Raw genomic sequence first — 18861 nt, forward strand, 5'->3', positions numbered from 1 at the left:
TTAGTGGGAGGAAAATGATGTAAACAGTTAATTACAATACCATGCGGAAGAGCAATAAGAGAGGGATATAATACAGTCATCCTAAGGATCCATGAGGGATTGGTTCCAGGACTTGGTGTAACTAATTAATCATTTAAAATATGTTATTTAATATCTGTAACCAGATATTTAAGACCTTTAAGATGAAGATACTTATTTGTCAGGATCATCAGTGGATCCCAATGCCCACAATGCTCAGAACAAGTACACAATATAGTCTTGATTAATAAATGCAGGGATAGAGACGCCGATACAGTGAGTGGACACGTGGGCCTGGTGAGGTGGGTGGGGAAAGAGGGTGGGTGGGATGAACTGGGAGACTGGGATTGATGTATACACACTACCACGTGTAAAACAGCTAGTGGGAAGCTGATGCATAGCGTGGGAAGCTCAGCTCGGCGCTCTGGGATGACCTAGGTGGGTGGGAGGAGAGAGAGGAGGAGGGGGACATGTGCATACATATGGCTGAGTCTCTCCGTTGTACAGCAGAAACTACCACAACACTGTAAAGCAATTACACTCCAATTAAAAAAAAAAAAAGCCTACATAAATGAATGAGTAGAAGGACATTCTAGGCAGGAGAAACATGCAGAAGCACAGAAGAGTGTAACTGCAAATGGCTTTTTTATAAATGGAAGACATGAGTCAAAAGTAGAATGGTGGAGGAAGGCTAGACAGACGTCACATTGTTAAGGCCCACGACTGTCCTCCCAAGAAATGGGATACTCAGCCACTGAATGGTTTTAACCAGGGGGTGAATACAATTAGATTTTTGTCTCATATAACTCGGGCAGAAGTGGGTTAGAGAGATGGGAAAATGTGTCTGAAAAAAAGGACGCAGGATATTACACTTGGCCAGATGAGGCATCCTGGGGGCCAGAATGAACATAATGTGAGTAGGAATGGGGGAGATTAGAAGCAGTGGAGAACTTTCAGGATGTAGATTCAGGAGAACTTAGTGAGTGATGAGGACTTGGGGAGTAGGAGAGAGAAAATTAAATATGGTTCTCTAATTAAATATTGTTCATCTAATTTGAATTTCTGGATGAACCATGGTGCTCTTGGATAACAACAAATAGAACACAGGAGAAGACTTAAGCCTGGGGGAATTTTTTAGTGTGTGGTGTTCACTTGGCATGCAAAATTAATGAGCTCAAGTTTGAACATCATAAATATAACAGTGGACATCTAGGGGATCTCTATTAAGAAGCTCTCTGCAGAACTGACTCCCCAATTGACTCCAGAGGGACTACAATAAAATAAATGTAGGAAGAGCAATGGCGTGGGATGAAGATTAAACAATCACTGCATTGGTCGGCAAAATAAAAATTGAGTTAAAATATTGTTCTTCCTTACTGTGAAGGTATCTAGGACCACAATTAGTTTATCAATTTAACTTTCTTGGGAAGTACTGCATGGGAGTTAAAAGCAAGAGTTAGAGTCAAACTTCAAGGGATTTTACGTTTTCTACTGTAACTTGTAAACTGGGTGAGGCTGGGTAGGTTTTTAAACATTTCTAAGTTTTTGTTTTTTTCTTTCTAAAATATGAAAATAGTTTTAATAGATTTGTTTACTAGGATTTACTAGGTTTATTCCTATGGAGTTCAAAGAGGAATAATCTTACTTTATTTTACTTCTAACTATAGCCTTTAACTGATGTAGAAATTTCTTTCCCTGTCGGTGAATGAAAGCTTGAGAGGATTCTATAACTCTTTAATTTCTAAGAAAGTTCTTCTTATGATCATTAAGACTCACTTTCTGATATTTCAGCTTCTCAAAATCCAATAGTTGCATGTCATCCAAACATTCTCCCTTGGGCTTTCCCTGGTGGTCCAGTGGCTATGACTCTGCACTTTTAGTGCAGGGGGCCTGGGTTCAATTCCTGGTCAGAGAACTAGATACCTCATGCCTCAACTAAAGATCCACATACCGCAACTAAGACCGAGCACAGCCAAAAAAATTAATATTAGACATTTAAAAATAAATGAATAATTAATTTAAAATACTTAAAAAATAAAATGCAGATTTTCGTGGCTGGGGTGACTAAAATTCCACATCAGGTAATATTTCTCATCAGTAGAGACTGGCTTATAGGATCATTCTCCAACCAATAATAAAAGTAATTTCCTGTAATTAAGGTTTTAAAAATCCAGGGGAATTTATTTATTTGCTTAATTATGACATAGAGACAAAACTTGCTGTTATCTGAAAGATGGCAAAATACACAGAAAGGATAAACTCTAGGATGAATGAAAACATCTCAGTGCTCTACAATAAAAATCACAAAGGATGAAAAAAAGTCAAGTTTAGCCCTGAAGGAAACAGATGTCTGTTAACAGCAGGACATAATACCTAAATATAAACATTTCTTATGTTCAAATCTCAGCTTTGGTAGGGAGATGACCTTAAGCACAATATGCAAAATTTTAAATATTTGTTTTTTCAAGAACTTAAAACGAGAATGGCAATGATACAATACCTCATAGGTGGGCTATAAAAATCAAATGAAATAGTGTATGCAACGTGCTTAGAACAACCTCTGGCATAGAATAAGAACTCAGTAATTCTTTAGCTTTATCAAGATGAATATCTTATAATCAGACAGTGGAAGGCAAGAATCACTGTCTAATCATACCATTATTTCATTTAAATTAATTTTGAATGACTACATTTATCACATATTGTCCTGCTGGACAACAACATGGAGAAATTTGGGAAGGAGATATTTTATCTAATAAATCCAAATGCTTTTGATAAGAAAGCAGCTTTTGATAAATATGTAGAATATGTGTATCAGAATATTTTCCAAACTAACTTCCCCTTTCTTATCCCTACCATCTAAATTGTAGCCGATAGTGAATACCATTGCTCTTTTACAATGTTACAGCTTGCAACAGCGATCAGCGTAAATTCAATAGAGACAATCAAGCAGCAGATAAAGTAGTAAAGTAAATATTGTCTGAATTACAGGGAAATAATGAATATAGAAAAGGAACTCTTCTTTTCTCCCTCCGCTGACCTCTTCATTAAATTAGACCAAATGTGTTTCTTCAAATCTTGAAAGACACCTGAAATTATCCTGATAATTGAGATATTATATATTCAAAAGTATAATAAATGATATCATTACTAAAAGGAAGTATGGCAAAGCCATACAGAAAGAAAATGAAAATATTACTAAATGATCTGTCATTCAATATGCAGTACAGCTCATGTCTACCCTTGAACCTTTCAAAACCATCCCAGGGAAGCTCATCTTTTGTAACCTGTCTCATGGAAGTAGTTCTCTCCATAACTCAGGAAAAAGCCCCTAATCATTAGAACCCTCCAATCATGGGACTATGTCCTGACGTGCATGCTCAGTCGTGTCTGACTCTTTGCAACCCCATGGACTGTAGCCTGCCAGGCTCCTCTGTTCATGGAATTTTTCAGGCAAGAATACTGAAGTGGGTTGGTATGTCCTGCTCCAGAGGACCTTCCTGACCCAGGGATCAAACCCATGTCTCCTGCATCTCCTACATTGGCAGGTGGATTCTTTACCCCTGAGGCACCTGGAAAGCCCCTAAAGTTCACCTACACTCAAAGAAAAATGGATGCCAATTGATTACCAACTAAGACTGTCCAATAAGAAGAAGCCAAGACCAAATAAAATGTAAAATTCCAAAATATACAATTTTGTGTTCTAATTTACTTGGAAGAGTATTGGCTCAAACTCATAAAATGTTCTATTCTAATTTGTGGATGTCATAATTAGTTGTGCTCAGCTCTCTAATTCGCTCACTTCTTCACCTTCCCTAGCTGCTCGTCCTGCTTCAGCTCTGAATTGCTAACCGGCTTGCAATGTGCCCCCAGGGCTATCACACGAGGCACTTCCCTTTCGACATCTTTAAAAACAAACATAGCACTTGCTATTCTTTTATTCTCCAACATAAGTTATGACATAATCACCAAATCATTAAGGATGGAAACTTCAGTCATTTCTACTCTTCTTTCTTGACACGCACACCTAATCTCACTAAATCTTACTGATGTCAAATTTGTTCTTTCAGTACATTGCCGCACACACTACGCTCATTTTGGCTCTTACAATTTCTTACCTGCATGACTTTAATTGTTTATCTTTGTTTCCTGCATTTCTATTCTTTCTCTACTCAACCCATCCTCCACATTCTAATAAATCACAGGCAGGAGTACAATAAATGTCTCAAATATTGCCATTCAATTTAAAATACTAGTCTATTTCCCACTTTTCCTAAAATTATATATCATTACTGGCTTAGTGTAAAGGAGATCAGACCTGGGTGTTCTTTGGAAGGAATGATGCTAAAGCTGAAACTCCAGTACTTTGGCCACCTCATGCAAAGAGTTGACTCATTGGAAAAGACTCTGATGCTGGGAGGGATTGGGGGCAGGAGGAAAAGGGGACGACAGACGATGAGATGGCTGGATGGCATCACCGATTCAATGGGAGTGAGTTTGAGTGAACTCCGGGAGTTGGTGATGGCCAGTGAGGCCTGGTGTGCTGCAGTTCATGGTGTGGCAAAGAGTCGGACACGACTGAGTGACTGAACTGAACTGAACTGAATTGAACCATGGCTTAGAGAAAGAAATGGTAATCCACTCCAGTATTCTTGCCTGGAGAATCCCATGGACAGAGGAACCTTGTCGGCTACAGTCCATGGGGTCGCAAGAGTCAGACATGACTGAGTGACTTTCACTACCACGGCTTTTGAAACATTATTTATCTGAATCAGTCTCATCTCAACTTTTTACAAAGTCACAACTCTGCTTTCCAAATGGTCTTGACTGGAACTTCCTTGGTGGTCCAATGACTAAGACTCCATGCTCCCAAAGCAGGGACCCCAAGTTTGATCCCTGGTCAGGGAACAAGATCCCACATGCTGCAATTAAAGCTCCCACATGCCAAATGATCTTGACTTCCTGCTATACATTTTACCAACTTTTACATGCCTGCTATCTCATTCTTTCTACCTTCTTTGGGTACTTAACTCCATTAATTTCTCTTTTAACTCATGTAGGTGTTCATTCATGTAAATTTCAGTAACTATCAGATCATGCCAAACACTGAAGAGGCTCTAGAAACTTAAAGATATAAACCAAAGTTCCTTCCTTTCAAGAAGTCTGGCGTCAATGGAGAGAAAGAAAGTTTTTTGTAATGCACGTCAGTAAGGCATGATGGAGCTGGCTGGGTGAGCCCGGGAGGATACAGGGTCATGCTGAGGATGCAGGGAGGGGTGTGCAGGGAAATGCCACTGAGCAACATGTCTCTTGTCATCAGGTGATGCCCCCACTTACCCTTTAGGGGCCAGCGCTCTGTGCACTTGCCGTGGCACTCACTATATTAGGTATAAATATTCCTGTCCTCAAACACACCCTCAGTTCCTCAAGAGTAGATCCTGCATCTCAGTCATGTTCACATCTCAGCGTTTACTGCACGGTTTGGACCAACTATGGGTCAAAACTCTTCTAGTGCTGTTGAATGACTCCAAGAAATAATCAGAGGTTTAGATGTGACCTCAGGGAATATCACATCACATCCAACAAAATATGTTCATATTTTGGCTATATCGTTGGTAGCAAAATCCATAATGATATTGGGTCAAGTACTGGTTCATGAGGAAACTGAAACTCTAAGAGATTAAGTAAACTGCTGCTGCCAAAAGTCACATAATAAGAAAGTTTCTAAGTCAAACCTTTGACAGTCTAGCACTATGACCCATATTTGACAACATTTAACAAAATATTATATATATATATGTATACATGTATATGTACACATACGTATAATATGAAATTATTAGAAAACCATGAAACTGAGAAAAATAGGTTTATGCAGAAATGAAAAACTGAAGACTCATCCAGGTAGACTGCAACAAAGACCTAGCATAGTGCCGATATTCTCTGAGAGGAACGGAGTGTTCCCCTGCACATTTCAAAGGAAATGCCTAAACAACTCTTTTCACTTAAATATGTACTAGAAGTTATGGTGTCAACTTATTTTTTCCTGATGAGGACAGAGATGTTACACTGAAAATAACTTGAAGCTATTGAGGAACTTTTCTAAAACAAGGGTACCTTTTAGGCATAAAAGAACATGTCATCCATAGATAATGAGACGACACAACAAATCACATCCTTAGAAGCAATGTTCCTTAAGTTAACAAAAAGCTGGGCTTCACTGTGGATTACTTTATGATCTAGAATGGAACATATTAAGTTGTTAATGGAGGAAAAACTGATACACAACTCAAGCTAGACATGAAAAGGGTAGTCCGAAGAACATACATGCCAACAACGACATTTGAACAGGAAACTAAACACTGAATTTATTCATAGAATCATTACATTTTTCCTATGTCAGGGCTCATAAACAAGAGGGACACAATATCTTAATTTTTTCTAGAAAATGTGGGATCAGACCAAACAACGGGGCTGGTACAGTGAGGCGGCATAATGAAGAGCCTAGGGACCCAGCAACCTCTGAGTAGAAGGCAGTAAGGAGTTAGTAGAAGCCAGTGGAAGACACACTGCCTATAGCTGTCAAGGAAAGAGGTATGTGGCCACTACTCAGGTAAATGAAAGAAGGAATGGGGAAGCAGAAGCAAGAGCAAGAACCAAGGGGATACTGAATGGAATGGACAGAAGAAATGATACAAATGATAAAACAGTGGTCAACAAAACATAAGCATGGTTGTATTACTTTTTGATGATAATTTTCTTTGAATTTAAATTTGGGATAAACCTTATTTATCCCAAGTATTATTTGAAAATTTAAATAAAATAATAAAATTGTAAATATTATTTGAAAATACTTATTAAAGGAAAGTAATACGCCCATGCAAAAAACCTAAGAATAATTTTCTCACCAGTTAACCAATTATCTACCACAGCAGATCTCTGCAAACCTGACTCATTTTCATGCTGTGGAAACTCTCTATGTCAGACTTCACCTATCATTGCCATGACAACCCTCATCTCTGCTTTCCTAGCTCATCAGCACCACCACTGACCAGTCTACAAATTCGACTTTGTTTGCCCGCCAAATCTGCTAAAGGTAATACGGTTTCAGACTGCACCAGCAAGCATAATAGAGTCTGGGAATGTTTTAAGGTAATAGGGATCTCTGTATCTCATTTCTCTTTGAATCACTTAGAGACATTCCTTGGGGCTTTGAAGTGCAAATTTCAGAAGGAAAGTTCCAAGGGAATAGAACAGTCTTCTGATTTGGGTTATGATCAATAGACAACAGAATAGAAGTGACATATGTACGACTAATATGATCTTCTGCTTAAAAGCCAAGTTTAGCTCTTCTGTGGTACATGGCTTGCTGATTGTGAATAGTCCCTTCTGTATCATAATCACTCTGTAATCCTTGTGGTCGTCTGGGTGAAGTGAGGTGTCTGAAACGAGTTGGAGAGGGAAAATGCCATCAGGATGTACTGAAGCAGAATTTCAAGCAAGTCAGCATAGCTGTGGAATGGTGGGAAGCTAGCCAAGTGAGCAAGCAACAACAGACAGCATAGCTCTTTTGAAGCAAAGGCATCAGGGAGATATGCCATGGAGAGGCAGAGGCTTAAAGAGTGCCAGGTTCTACAAATAGCTATTATTGCCGCAAACAAAAATGCCACCATCCCATGCACATCTCTGGAAAGGATCACAAGTTGCTATTTTGTTGGAGTTGCTGCCATATTTATGTATAAAGATGGCATTCACATAAAATCAAATAATATAGAGAGATAGGTACATACATACATATAGAAATAGAGTATCAACTTTTTGAAGGGGGAAGGGCATTATTCTACTACACAATATCTTACTCTTCTCATAGAATATGGACTCATTGTAGGGAAGACAGGATGTTTTACACACTGTATATTTACAATATTAGCACAGTAAATCAATAAATACTTGTTGAATAAGTGTAAGTGGCAAATACAAGTGGAGATTAAGTCATTCTGTGAGTTCACTTTGAGTATAGTTACATGAGCTGCACTTAAATAGCTATAATGGAAGACAAATAATAAAATAGAAAGACATTTTGGGTCAACAAAATAACAGTGTGAGTGTTTTCCTGATAACTATTTGATTGATTCTGCACATAAATAATAAGAAGTATTAAACTATGGGCGAATTGTGAAAAATTTTGGAAAATAAAAAAGCTTAGACTATAATGTTTTCTTAGTCAAAACATATAGATATAGGATGTTATAATTTGAAAAGCATAATACTTTTTGAATATGCTATAAGTTAAATTTTAGCGTTTGCTAGGAGATTTTACCAAAAAGCCTCATAACTATGGACACTTAGAAAAAAACATAAGAATGCAAAATGGAGATAAAACAGATGCTTTTTGTTGTTGTTCTTTTATTGTATTTCTTGAATGTTTCTCTGACTCGGATGATACCATTTCTCTTTAGGACAATTTTAGTGGAGGGTGGATGGTGGTCTTGGAATGTTGGGACATCCAAAGGTGTGATTGGGTCCAAAGGTGATGGGTTCAGAGGCGATGTTTTGATTGATCAATGTATAATCCTAGATAATCCATAAGACGCCTTTGCGGAAATTAGTAAACAGCACCCATTTCCGGATATGGGTCTGCCTGGGGCGCCTGAATGGGCACAGAATCAGCTCTCCTTCCCTCAGCCTAGTGTCCTGGACATCACAGCTGTACACAGCAGCCCTGGGGAGAGGTAAGCTGTTGGTGACTGGAAGCAACTGGTCTCTGAAAAAAGTCAGAGACACATGTGTTAGGAAGAGGGAGTCATTGCAGGAGGAAGAAATTAAAGGATTTTCCTTGAGTATTTAGCACATCAGTCACAGGTTCCAAGTCATGAGAGCACTTTACACACAGCTAACTGACCAGGTCAGTAACAGCAGACATTGGAGAAGAATAGGAAATGAGTCACACACTTCCGGCTGGGGGGTGGGGGCTGAAAAGGCAGATGTCTGTAACAGAGGTAGAGGGAAAGAAGATAAATCATTGCCTTTTTCATCACTGTCAACTGAACGGCATTTCAGGCAACATGGGAAAGGTGAATTTTAAAATCCATAACCAGTAATGGTGAAATGTGGGTGATACAGTTTTATCCCTTAATTAAATTTCTTAATATAACTAAACTGAAAGCACTTATAATATGTGGTGTAATTAAAGTCATGATCTCTACCTTTGTGAACGGTGTATCAGCACAGTGGTTATGTAACTGATGAACAAGCAGTCATTGAACTTCTACACAGAGCTCACAAACCTGGGCAACGCCTCTTCTCTAGATCACTGCTTTCTTTATCTTTAAAATAAAAAGGCTGAATGAGATGAACTTCAAGGTCTCTTTCAGATCTAAAGAAAACACATGCCTATAATGTAAATATACCTGAGGCTCCACATGGACCAGTCTCAAATGTATCATATTCAAAAACATGCAGTCCAACAATTAATCATTAAAATAACAAAAAATAAAAAATAAAACACACACCTAAACACTTTTCTCTACCTTTCCAGGAAAGAGCAAGATGAGGAAAGGTATTCTGTCTGTACAGGAAACTTCTTTAAAAATCTTTCTTCTCTTCTGCTACAGCTTTCAATATTCTCTGTACAGATGGGAGCTAATCCTGGAAATTCTCTCCCACTCTCAACTTCTCTCCTGAACACCCACCTAGACCAAACAGCCTCTCTCCCTCTCTCTCTCTCTCTTTACTTATTCCTCAGCCTTTCCCTTGAGCCGTCTTCTATACACACCAGATCAACCAAATCACAGGCTGGGGGGATGAGAGTTGAAGCATGGAGAAATTGCCCTTACATGAATATCTTTGGTAATTATTATATGTCCCTACTGTGACTCTCAAGTTTTCAGTTTCATTTCTTGAAAAATAAAAGCCTCAAGAAGAAATGTAATTTCATTTCATACATTTTCCATTTGACAGTATTTGTTTGGGTTGAAATTAGAATACTGGGAGCCTACAGTGTAAAGATAATAGAAAGACAACATAAGGCTATCTGACCAAAACTTATTCAATCTTTTATTTCTAGGTGAAAAAAATAATCAGATAAAGTCCTTGTCCTTGTTTTAACATTAACCTATAAACTCTTTTATTCTTTCATCTTTTAGTATAAAATGCAAATTAAAGTTTAGTTACTGAAAAACTGGTACAGATAGATGAAATATAGCTTTTCGTTCTTACCACCAAAGCACATATCTAAACTCTGATTATCTAGACAAGAAAAATTAGTAATTTTCAACATGTTTTAATATTCACATATTTCAGATAGAAAAAGCACTGCAATGGATAATTAAAGTAACATTGAGTCTACGACAGTATTTTACCTAATTAATATATATCATTTAATATGCACAGAAATCTTTTTTAAACATTCAATTTAAATCACTGCACTGCAGTGTATCCCTTGCATTGCCTTTGGAGTGAATCAGTATGGAGTTTTCCAAGGAGTCTAGGAATTGTGCAGAATGTTCCTGAAACACTTTGCACTGCTCAGATGAAACGTGCTATTTAAGTACAAAATATCCTGATAATTTCAATATTGACAATGCCACTTATCCCATGACAACACCTAACTCGACCTGACTTATTTGATCCTTTGAGGCATAATCCTTAAACTAAACTTCTCCAATAGGATGTGTATAACTTTGATACATTCAAGTTCAGGAAAATATCATCAAAAGAGGAAGATTTCAAAAACATTACATTTTATGTCTGTAAAAGTGAAAGTGAAGTCACTCAGTCATGCCCAACTCTTTGAGACCCCATGGAGCCTACCAGGCTCCTCCCTCCATGGAATTCTCCAGGCAAGAGTACTGGAGTGGGTTTCCATTTCCTATGTCTGTAAAGATGAGACTAAAAAGCTGGCTTAAAACTCAACATTCATAAAAAGAAGATCATGGCATCCGTTCCTATCACTTCATGGCAAATAGATGGGGAAACAGTGACAGACTATGTTCCTGGGCTCCAAAATCACTGCAGGTGGTGATTGCAGTCATGAAATTAAGATGCTTGCTCCTTGGAAGAAAAGCTATGACCAACCTAGACAGCATATTAAAAAGCAGAGACTTTACTTTACCAACAAAAGGTCCATCTAGTCAAAGTTATGGTTCTTCCAGTAGTCGTGTATGGATGTGAGAGTTAAACTACAAAGAAGGCTAAGTGGTGAAGAATTGATACTTTTGAACTGTGGTGTTGGAGAAGCCTCTTTGGAGTCCCTTGGACAACAAGAAGATCAGACCAGTCAATCCTAAAGGAAATCAGTCCTAAATATTCACTGGAAGGACTGATGGTGAAGCTGAAGCTCCAATACTTTGTCCACTTGATGCGAAGAACTGACTCATTGGAAAAGACTCTGAGGCTGGGAAAGATTGAAGGCAGGGAGAGAAGGGGATGATAAAGGATGAGATGGTCAGATGGCATCACTGATTCGATAAACATGAGTTTGAGCAAGCTCCGGGAGTTGGTGATGGACAGGGAAGCCTGGTGTTATGCAGTCCACGTGGCTGCAGAGTCGAACATGACTGAGTGACTGAACTGAACTGAAAGAGCAGAAAGTCTCCCCATTAGGAAGGAAAGCACAAGACTAATTGGGCTTCCCCAGTGGCTCAGCTGGTAAAGAATCCGCTTGCAATGCAGAAGATGGGGTTTGATCCCTAGGATGGGAAGATCCCCTGGAGAAGGGATTGACTTCCTATTCCAGTATTCTTTCCCGTAGAAGTCCATGAACAGAGGAGCCCGGCCGGCCACAGTCCATGAGGTCACAAAAGATTTGGACTCCACTTTAGAGACTAAACAACAAGAAGAGAGATTTGTTCCTAAAGAGATTGAAAGGGTTACATCCCCCAAGAGTAGAATATCTGGGATGTTCTTCTTTCTTAATATCACACCGAGTCCCTGATAATGCCTCTGAACTGGTGGAACAGCACATACGGTTATATATTTTCTCTTTAGTTTATATTTTCAAGTGGCAAAGAAAATTGAGGCCTAGGGAAGCTGGCTGCAGGGGGAGTTATTCTCTACTGAAACGGCATTTTCTGTTTAAGTAAAAAAAATGTGGATTGTGGAGAAGTGGTATCCACTCTTCTAAAAATTCATTTTTATTTAAAAATACATTTTAAATTTGAATAAAATTCATCCTAAAATGACCAACTATGGTATGTTCTCTTTTTGATTCATCTTAAGTTTTATTTATATGAGTGATATCAAAAATAATATAGTATCCTTTTCAAAAATAAAAAAACTGATAATGCTGATAAATTTTCACTATATGTCTATTTTGGTTTCTTCAATTCCTTCTCAACTATCCTACTCCCAAAATCATCTAAGGTAATTATTGTTACGAGTTTGGTGAATACTATTCCAGTTTTATTAAGGTAATTTTATTATAAAATATTTTCTCATGTGAGAAAATATTTCCCAATAAATGTTATTAAGATGAGAAAACCTTATTAAGATGAGAAAATAATATCAGTCTATTGCAATTTTAATATGTTTTCTTTTTCGATTATCTGTGGGTTATCAAATTTTCCATCATGTAACTTGTAACATTCTCAGTAACTCTGAATTCATTTCTCGTCTCAGGAGCAGGAAAGTGTATGTCACAACACAGCTGTGTTTACACCGGAAGCACAGAGGTTTTCCCAAGAGGGATCATCCCAGAACCTCCCCCCAGGGCTCTGGGGTCCTCAGCCCTTTTTTTCAGACCTCACCCTGTCCTTCATTTCTGCAGACCTCAGAGTTTGACCGGCTGAGTTTTCTCTGACTGTCGCTCAATCTCACAATCCTTCTGGTGCATGCTAGACTGTAATCCTAGGTGATTCCTCACTGCACTGTGTAAAGGTACAGCATCCAGAAATAGTCACAGTCTATAAAATAAAAACTGCAGAGTCATCAAAATGTTTCAGAAGATGGGAAATCCCTGTTAAGAGTGAATCGGTGGCATCTTCTCTGGCTCTGCTTCTCACCCTCCAAGTCCACACGTGACCTCCATCCACCACTATCTACCACCAGATCACAAGCAGTTCCCAGGAACACAGGAGCCAGGGATTAAAGGCCTATGTTTAGAGGTGACTAGGAAAGAAAGTCAAAGATACTCAGATACTAAGAGACAAAAACAAGTTTTGAGATAAGAGTTGACACAAATTAGTGTCCTGGTCAGGCAAGACCACAGCTCAAGACTGGACAGAGGAAATGACCCATGGCAGTTTGAAACCTGTAGTCATGTGCAGATGTGAGAGTTGGACAATAAAGGAGGCTGAGTGCCAAAGAACTGATGCTTTCAAATTGTGGTGCTAGAGAAGACTCTTAGAGTCCCTTGGACTGAAAGGAGATCAAACCAGTCAGTCCTAAAGGAAATCAACCCTGAATATTCACTGGAAAGACTGATGGTGAAGCTGAAGCTCCAATACTTTGGCCACCTGATGCAGAGATCTGCTTCATTGGAAAAACCCTGATGCTGGGAAAGATTTAGGGCAGGAGCAGAAGGGGGCAACAGAGGATGAGACGGTTGGATGGCATCACCAACTCAATGGACACAATTCTGAGCAAACTCTGGGAGATGGTGGAGACAGAGGAGCCTGGTGTGCTACAGTCCACGGGGTCGCAAAGAGCTGGACACGACTTAGTGACTAAACAACAACAAAAAGCTTAAACCTAAACCATCACTGGGAAAAAATGATCCATGTTATAGAGGTGAATCATCATGTATCTTAGCTGGATGCAAGTTACAAAGTTAAGCTTCAATATTTGGATTTCACACTCACTGTATAATCTTCTTATTATAATCTGGATGTCTATGCATGGTTGCTTACAAGAAACATTGAGCTGTGTGAGCCTAGGAACACTTAACTGAAAATGTATGTATGTTTTTATATGTGTGCATATATGTATATGCATAGATGTTTACACATATATGTGTATATTCAGTCTTTTAAGCTTGGTTAATGGGACTCATTACTAAGAGTGGGTAAATTCTCATGTGCCCACCTCAAGTTTCCGAGACTATAAATTAAGATCGATTCCAGATTGTGATAAATTTTCAAAAATAATGAAGACCACCTGGTCTTCTCAGTGCTATTTCTGCTCTAACGTATTTTATGACTGTTATCAGAAGTAACTATAACCCTTCTGTGGAGACTTAGACCCACTTAAACAAACCTAATAAGGAAAAGTGACATCAGGAAAGTTAAGTTTTGCATATCCACCCCCCAAAGTCAGGGAAACAGCAGTTGTAATTTTAAAAAAATGTGGGATGCTTGCTCTCCCAATAAAGTATGCCAAGTCTCCTTTACTTCTAAAGAACACACAATCAAATTAATAAAATATGAGCTATCAATAGTTGAGATCTTATAGGAAGTGAAAAGTCCATAAATATGCATTGGTCAGTAATCAAAAAATCTTCCAACAAATCTTTTGAGGTAATCAATATTATTTGTATTTTTATTTTACAAATAAAAATATTGTGTCATAAAACATTAAGAATCATGTCCAAGATTTATAGCAAGCAAGAATAAGAAAGTCTGAACTGGAAGCCTAATCTGCTTCTAAAACCAGTGTTCCTCACAGCCATGCTGGAGGCCAGTGGGGAAGATCCCCTCGCAGTGGGCATCCCGCTTGGGGGCCCTCAGAATGTCAGCACTGCTTTATAACTTAAATGATAAAGTGAACTTGAAGAACTCTGCTCAACTTCCACAAATCACCACTTGAAGCATACTACCAAATAAAAATAAAGCCCAAATTAAAGTGAAGTCTCTGCGACTCCCTGTTCTCTATATGCTGCGTGTTCTGTGGTCGCTCCGTCATGGCTGACTCTTTGCAACCCCATGGACTGTAGCCCGCCAGACTCCTCTGTCCACAGACAAATTATCACTAATCTCTGCCTCCTTCATCAACTAAGTGGCCTCCTCAATATTGTCTCTTTACAGAATGAGTTGTGGATTATGGTACCACTCAGACAATGGCCTTGGGCCATGGAATGTCACTTCCACAGACATGGGATTTTTACACATCTCTTATGGTCCTACATTTCCCTCAGATGCCAGGTGTAGGCTTCCTGATACACTTTAGTTTGTCCAAGTGACTAGAGAAGCTTAAATCTATCCTTGATGTATTCATCATTTCATGAACCACCTCCCCACATTCCCTTCGGATTCAGTAGCTCTTGGTGATAACATCTTCTCCTTCTACAGATGAAGTAGCATGGCTCTAAAGAAACGAGGAGCAAAGAACAGCACTTGAGAACCAAGAAGATTTTGAAAACCAAGGACAGCAGTTGAGCGTCACCATTTATGCATCTCAAATAGAGCCAGAATCTGGATCACATTGCTTAAGTTGATAAATTGATGAAGTTGACTCTACATCTCTAATGAGACTACAATTCTATATCCTCACATCATTTCCATGATTACCAATCTCAGGATGAAAATGGAACTTAGGAAAGCCTAGATCATAACACATGTCATTGTCTTTAGGTTCTGGTTATATTCCAAATTAGCAGTCAAGAAGAAAATATGTATTTCCATTAAAAACCCAAATTAAGTAATCACAATGTTTATACGTTTTCAGAACACATCAAGTTTGATCGCCACATGTAAAATATCCATGACTTCTGTTAACAACCCAATATTAGAAAAGCATAATAAAAACCACAATCTAGTAATGTTTAAGGCTAACACATAGAGTTTATATCTCACTTACTTTAATTATTGTATTATTAGTCTATAGTATCATAATAAAAGTCATCATTAATGTCATATTAATTATTTAAAATATTTTAGTGTTTGAATGGAGCATCACAGCCCTGCTCTGATGTTACCTCTGTAATGTGGGATGGAAACTTGAACAAAGTTTATGTACACTCCAATTTAATTTACTGCCTGTTACAACCTGAGTAAAACGATACACACAAACTTTAAAAAAATATGTAATTATAAGTAAATAATGTGTTTTATGTAATTTGAGTCATCTTTCCATTTAAAAAAAAATGACCTCATCAAATCTCAAATTGCTGCAGCCTGATGCTCACAAAGTTTAAAAATGTGATAACAATTTTTATTGTAACAAATGATAGCTCATCATAAAGTGAGCCAGTCAACATCATAGGCCTTTTTTAATATTAACAGTTTAAAAGGAAAATTGACATAGAATGGATAATTATATAATAACAGATAATGTGTGCCAGGCCTTGCAAATGAATACTGGGCTGCTAGGGGGCTCACTTTTCCTTTCATCACAACTCTTAGGGATTTGCATTTCTAAAAAAGAGATTAGACGGCTTTATCCTAAGATCCATTTGCTTTAAAAATGATAATTTTCAGAACAAATGAATATTTTATTCAAGTTCTCCAAAGATCATTTTGATGGATACATTTTGCAGTATTGCAATTGCCTTTTCAAGTTTATTGGGATTCAAAGTATAATTAGTTTCTCTATTACAGACTGCCTCTTGAATTACATGTTTCGGCATAATGGAAGTCCAACTAATTAACTGTGTTGCTGATGACCACGTAAAACCCTGAGTCACTACGGTGTACCTCTAGAGTAGGCTAAATTTTAAGGAAAAGTAATTTCCCTTTCAGAATTTATGAAATGAAAAGAAAGAGCACTGTAGGTTTGGTTCCAAATAGAACTGGGAATCTCTTTGGAAATGATAATGTTGTCTTACAGAAGGTCTTACACTATGATAGCAAGAGAGCTAAGGAAGAAAACAGAGATGGGAAAAAAACAAGTCCCCACTTACCAGGTGTAAAATTGTACCGGGCTGAAAATCCCATAGATTCCAGCTCTCCATCAGCAAAAAATTTAATCCATAGAAATCTTCCACTGGATTTTATTACAGGTGGATTTTGTTGTCCACAAAAACGTCCAATTATTGGAGAAAATCCAAAAGGTCCATCTCGAACTTCAATATGATCAAATTTACACTCCCAAGATGGTTCAATAGAGTACTTTTCATCAAAGTAAAGTTCAATGCACTGTCTTGGGGCAGCTAAAAAAAAGAAAGGAAGATTATGTCTAGAAGGTCCTTTTTTAAATTTGTAGTTTGACTTTTCTGATTCTATTTAAGATTTCATCTGGTATAATAACTTCTATCCAACTTTGTGACATACATAGAAACACTAAGGACGTTTGTTTCAGTTAGTATTCTAAGGGATTAAATTTCTGTAAGAATGTCTAAGGGATGATTCTTAAAACTGAGGAGGTTGCCCAAAATACTATTCTGATATAAAAAGACCATTTCAATGTCTGACACAATGAACAAGTCACGGTATTTTTGTGAGAGGCTCCCAATTCAGGTTTAAAGAATGGAGAGGCGTCTTTCCGTTACTTCTCCCGTATCTTCAGGAGAAGCCAGTTTTCCGGTCAGACACCACTTGAGATCTGCTTCGCATGGAGTTCTACAGTCATTCAAGTAGTCCCAATCAGATGTCTTGGTTAGAGCGAAATGTGTGTAGAGGAATATGAAGAGTAACTCTTCCAGAACACAAGTCTTATCCCGTCATTCTCAGGCTTAAACTCGTTCAGAGACTCTCAGCTATAAGGGAACAATCAACGCGATGGACACACAGGTTTCTTCGAAGCCTCCTACAGCTCGCCCCAGCAGGGCCCTTCCACCTCACGAACAGCTCAAGCCCAGGCCATTCCAGGCCTTCACGTTTTCTAAGACAGCATGCCCTTTCAAGTTTCCATGTGTTTTCCCACGTTCTTGACTACCTGTATACTTCCAAACCAACTCCTGTTTACGTGAGGAAATCTTGCTTAAAAAACAAACAAACAACAGCAAAACAATACACACACACACAAAGAAAACATCTCCTCTCTAAATCTAAAGACACAAACTGTATCTGTCTACCTTCTCCCTTCGGGCCTCCCTCATAGCTCTGTCGGTAAAGAATCTGCCTGCCGGCAGTGCAGGAGACCCAGGTTCCATTCCTGGGTTGGTAGGATACGCTGGAGAAGGAAATGACAACCCACTCCAGTATTCTTTCCTGGAGAATCCCCATGGACAGAGGAGCCTGGCAGACTACACACCATGGGGTCTCAAGAGTCGGACCCGACTTGGCGACTAAACCACCACCAACCACCTTCCTCCCTCAGCGCTCAAGCACAGTACTTGTCCTTAAGGATTTGTCAAAAACAACAACAACACTGTTGGGTGAATTGCACTAAATGAGCTTATCTTTATAAATGTGCTTACAGCTCTCATCACAGGAAAGTGAGATCAGGTGAGCGGCTCTGTAAACCTCTGCATGGAGGCATTTGCTGAAGCCTTTCCATTCTTGCCTTGTCATGGCCAACAGTTCAAAATCCTGGCATTCTAGACTGAAAATCAGTCAGGGTACCCCCAGTATAGCCATCACAGCTGTTGAAATATCCACACGTTTATCCTAGTTAGCAAACAGCTGTCTCGAATCCTTTGAGTGCTCTCTAGCCTCCTGACCGTCTCCAAAGACCAACTCCTCCAGAAACTTGAAAGTTAAGACCTGGCACAGGAGGGCCCACTTCCCATGTGATCAGCAATCATCCCGAATGACTACTGTTCCCTCCACACCAGTTCTTAAATATATATTGAATATCACACACTTGAGTGGCTTTAAAACTAAAGCCTTTGGTATATGCTTGCCTTTAAAATGAATGCATGGGTATCAAAACGTATATAGAATTGAGATATGTGATCACCAGAAAATTAGAGACCACTTTATAACCCAGAAACTCTCTGCCTTTTCCTTCATAGTCCATATCGCCTTTCTCTTTATTCTGCCCTCCCTTACGTATTAGTTTACAAAAATCTAGTCTATGTATTTCTTA

General features: G+C 38.5%; 1 protein-coding gene across 20 annotated transcripts in view; it reads right to left on the reverse strand.

Annotated features, from left to right (window-relative positions):
• Positions 1-18861, reverse strand: part of NETO1 (neuropilin and tolloid like 1) — a 114730-nt gene that overhangs the window by 90092 nt on the left and 5777 nt on the right. For 10 of the 20 annotated variants that reach the window (XM_044934453.2, XM_025273181.3, XM_044934452.2 and 7 more), the window contains one exon: positions 16793-17041. In XM_044934453.2, the coding sequence (XP_044790388.1) occupies positions 16793-17041 (249 nt within the window). Of the gene's footprint in view, positions 1-7336; positions 7461-7840; positions 8783-8802; positions 9007-9224; positions 9395-13612; positions 15259-16792; positions 17042-18250; positions 18747-18861 lie in introns of those variants that run through there. The other 10 variants (XR_006547589.1, XM_044934458.1, XM_044934460.1 and 7 more) reach the window with 10 other exon arrangements.

The sequence above is a fragment of the Bubalus bubalis genome, chromosome 22 (assembly GCF_019923935.1).
Source record: "Bubalus bubalis isolate 160015118507 breed Murrah chromosome 22, NDDB_SH_1, whole genome shotgun sequence".
Classification (NCBI taxonomy): Eukaryota; Metazoa; Chordata; class Mammalia; order Artiodactyla; family Bovidae; genus Bubalus; species Bubalus bubalis.